At 37.8% G+C, this 3,500-nt stretch overlaps 1 protein-coding gene across 1 annotated transcript; it reads left to right on the top strand.

Annotated features, from left to right (window-relative positions):
* Positions 1 to 1,121: 1,121 nt before the first annotated feature.
* LOC113306489 (uncharacterized mitochondrial protein AtMg00810-like) lies at positions 1,122 to 3,052 on the top strand. The gene is made up of 3 exons (XM_026555418.1): positions 1,122 to 1,233; positions 1,678 to 2,480; positions 2,996 to 3,052. The coding sequence occupies exons 1-3, from the start codon at positions 1,122 to 1,124 to the stop codon at positions 3,050 to 3,052; spliced, it is 972 nt and encodes a 323-aa protein (XP_026411203.1).
* Positions 3,053 to 3,500: the final 448 nt, after the last annotated feature.

Below are 3,500 nucleotides of genomic sequence, written 5' to 3' on the forward strand. Positions count from 1 at the left end.
ATTGGTCACGTGCTACATGGATATACTTACTCAAATCCAAAAATGAAGTTTCATCTGTGTTTGAGGAATTTTATCTTATGATACGTAACCAATTTGATGCACAAGTAAAAATTTTCAGATCAGATAATGGCACTGAGTTTGTCAAAGGACTTCTCCCAAGTTATCTTCGCAGTCATGGCATTATTCATCAAACTAGCTGTGTTGGTACTTCACAGCAAAATGGTGTTGCTGAACGGAAGTTACGGCACATTTTGGAAGCAACTCGTGCTCTTATGATTCAAATGAATTTTCCAAAAAAATACTGGTCACATGGTTCTTTGACAGCCACTTATTTGATCAATCGTCTTCCTAGTCGTGTGCTTGATTTTAGATCTCCATTGGAGGTATTAAAGAATCATCCACCTAGCATTTCTCATCTAAGAATATTTGGCTGTGTATGTTATGTGCATTTACAGGACAAACATCGTGATAAACTGGACTCACGGGCAACCAAATGTGTGTTTTTTGGATACTCTTCTACAAAAAAGGGGTACATTTGTTATAACCCACCTACTAGAAAACTTCAGATTTCGCGTGATGTTGTTTTCGATGAAACAGTGACTTATTTTCAGTATGAATCTAGCAGTCGGTCTCAGGGGGAGTGTTGGAATGATTTTGCACCACTTCCAGTTATTAGCAGTGAGTTACCTACTGCAACTGATTGCCACAGAGACAATGGTGTTATGGTAGAATTGGTGGATCCGCCTAATGTATTGTTGGAACCGCATAATGAAGCAGTTCATGACATAGCTCCAGACAATGATGTTACTGATGATAATATAGTGCTGCAAAATGTGCCGCAACAATTTTCAGTTACAGAAAATGATGTTACTAACGACAATATGGTTCCACAAAATCAACAACCTGTGGTACCAACTGTCAGAACTTCAAGTCGAGAGAAGAAAGCTCCACAGAAATACAAAGATTTCTTTACCTATCATTCCGCTGCGTATCCTTTACAGGCACATTTAACCTATGATCATATAGGTTCTTCACATTCTGCTTTTCTAAGCGCTATATCCAGTCATCAAGAACCTAAAAGTTAAAATGAAGCAAAGTATGATTCGAAATGGAAGGCACCAATGGAAAATGAGTTACGGGCCTTAGATGCAAATAATACTTACAGTATTGTCAAGTTGCCTCCTGGGAAGAAGACTGTTGGCTGTCGGTGGGTGTACAAAATTAAATACAAAAGTGATGGAACAATGGAGCGCTATAAGGCGAGATTAGTGGCTATAGGATTTTCTCAAAGATACGGGGAAGACTACACAAAAACATTTGCACCAGTTGCAAAGATGAATACTTTTCGTGTTCTTATGTCTCTTGCAGTTAATAAAGATTGGAAGTTGTTTCAAATGGATGTGAAGAATGCATTCTTACATGGTGATCTAGAAGAAGAGGTATATATGAGTATACCTCCTGGACATCCTCGAGAATGTGAGAGCAATATGGTTTGCAAGCTAAAGAAAGCAATATATGGTTTAAAGCAGTCACCGCGTGCGTGGTATGCAAAGTTAAGCTCAGTACTCATCTAGAATAAGTTCAAAAGGAGCTATGCCGTTTCTTCCTTGTTTATTAAAAGAGGTAATCTTGGTACAACTTTAGTTTTGGTGTATGTTGATGACCTTGTGATTACAGGAGATAATCAACAAGAGATTAAAAATCTTAAAGCAATGCTTCATTCTAGATTCGATATCAAGGATTTAGGGATACTGAAGTATTTCTTAGGCTTAGAAATTGCTTACTCAAAGAAGGGTATTTTTCTGAATCAAAGAAAATACGTGTTGGACCTGTTGAAGGCTACAGGAAAATTGGGAGTAAAACCTTGTGATACTCCTACAGAAAGTGGCAACAAACTTGATAATGACGGTGATGTGCTAAAGGATATTGGGTCATATCAAAGGTTAGTTGGCAAGCTAATTTACCTTACTGTTACCATACCTGACATAACATATGCAGTAAGCCTAGTTAGTCGCTATATGCATGCACCCCGTGTTAAACACTTGAATGCAGTAACTAGGATTTTACAATACTTAAAAGGGTCACCAGGCAGAGGAGTTGTGATGACAAAAAATGAAGCTTATTCAATTTCTAGTTACTGTATAACAGCATACTCGGATGCTGAGTATGCTGGATGTCCAGTTGATCGTAAATCAACAACAGGGTATTGCATCTTCTTTGGTGGTAACTTAGTTACATGGAAAAGTAAGAAACAAAATGTTGTTTCTCGATCGAGTGCTGAAGCTGAGTATAGATCCATGGCTTCAACTACATGTGAGATTGTTTGGCTTCGAGCATTATTGAAAGAATTGGGGTGTCTTCCATCTCAGCCAGCTAAGATGTTCTGTGATAATCAAGCTGCGATACAAATTGCTTCAAATCCCATCTTTCATGAGCACACAAAGCACATAGAAGTGGACTGTCACTTTATTAGAGAGAAGGTATTGGACAAAGTAATCTGCACTCCCTTTGTTCGTAGCCATCAACAACTGGCAGATGTTTTTACTAAGGGTTTACCCGTCAAGCAATTCAATGGAATATTATCCAAGTTGGGCTCCATTGATATCTTCGCACCAACTTGAGGGGGAGTGTTGGAACAGAGAAGAATATTTGGTGGTTTCTCTTCTATATATATGGTTGGTTTATACAGTAAGAAAATATACGGCAATATATTCTCTCTAGATATGCTGTAATCTATACAAGATATGTGTAATCTATATAAGCCCTGTAAAACTCCATTGACAAGATAATAAAAAACCCTAAGTCTTTCTTCTCCCGTGGATGTAGGCTGCAGCCGAACCACGTAAATCTTGTGTTAAGTCTATCATTTTTTAGTAACAACATGTACGTATTTAGTATTTTAGGGCATATAGCATTTTTACTTTTATTACAATGACAAGATAGACAGATAAGATACCTGGTGATTTATCAGTATGCATTTGTATATTTGTTGCAGTCATATCAGAATTCAGAGCTTAGCAAATGTGGGTTTTCTCTTTTGGATTTGGGCTGAGACTGCCTCTGTTAAGTCAGAAGATAGAGGCATCGCCGAATTCCAGGTAGCAACGTAATTTAATCCCTGATCCACACTCATGTCTCTACTTCTTAAGAATACCTCTTTCATTCCGATCGCTGCACGCGGAGACTTCATTGCAATTCCTAACATTTCATTCATAAGCATTTCTTAGCAGATAGTACAAGAGCAAAACATGAGAACAAGGGGAGTCTTTCTCGAGGCATATTAGCTAACCTGAAGTGTGATAACTAATAACATGCATGCACCTAAAATTACTGGTTGAACCTACACATAAATCTATCCACTTTCTAGGTTTACAGTTTACAAACTTTACATGAATGGGGCAGTTATACTACAAAGTCTATCTAAGTTCTAACTCCACTTAGGACTAGCAGAAGTTCGGAGATCTTCCCAGTGATAGATTAAGTTCAAAAATTCATTTCAA

Source organism: Papaver somniferum, chromosome 8, assembly GCF_003573695.1.
Source record: "Papaver somniferum cultivar HN1 chromosome 8, ASM357369v1, whole genome shotgun sequence".
Taxonomy (NCBI): domain Eukaryota; kingdom Viridiplantae; phylum Streptophyta; class Magnoliopsida; order Ranunculales; family Papaveraceae; genus Papaver; species Papaver somniferum.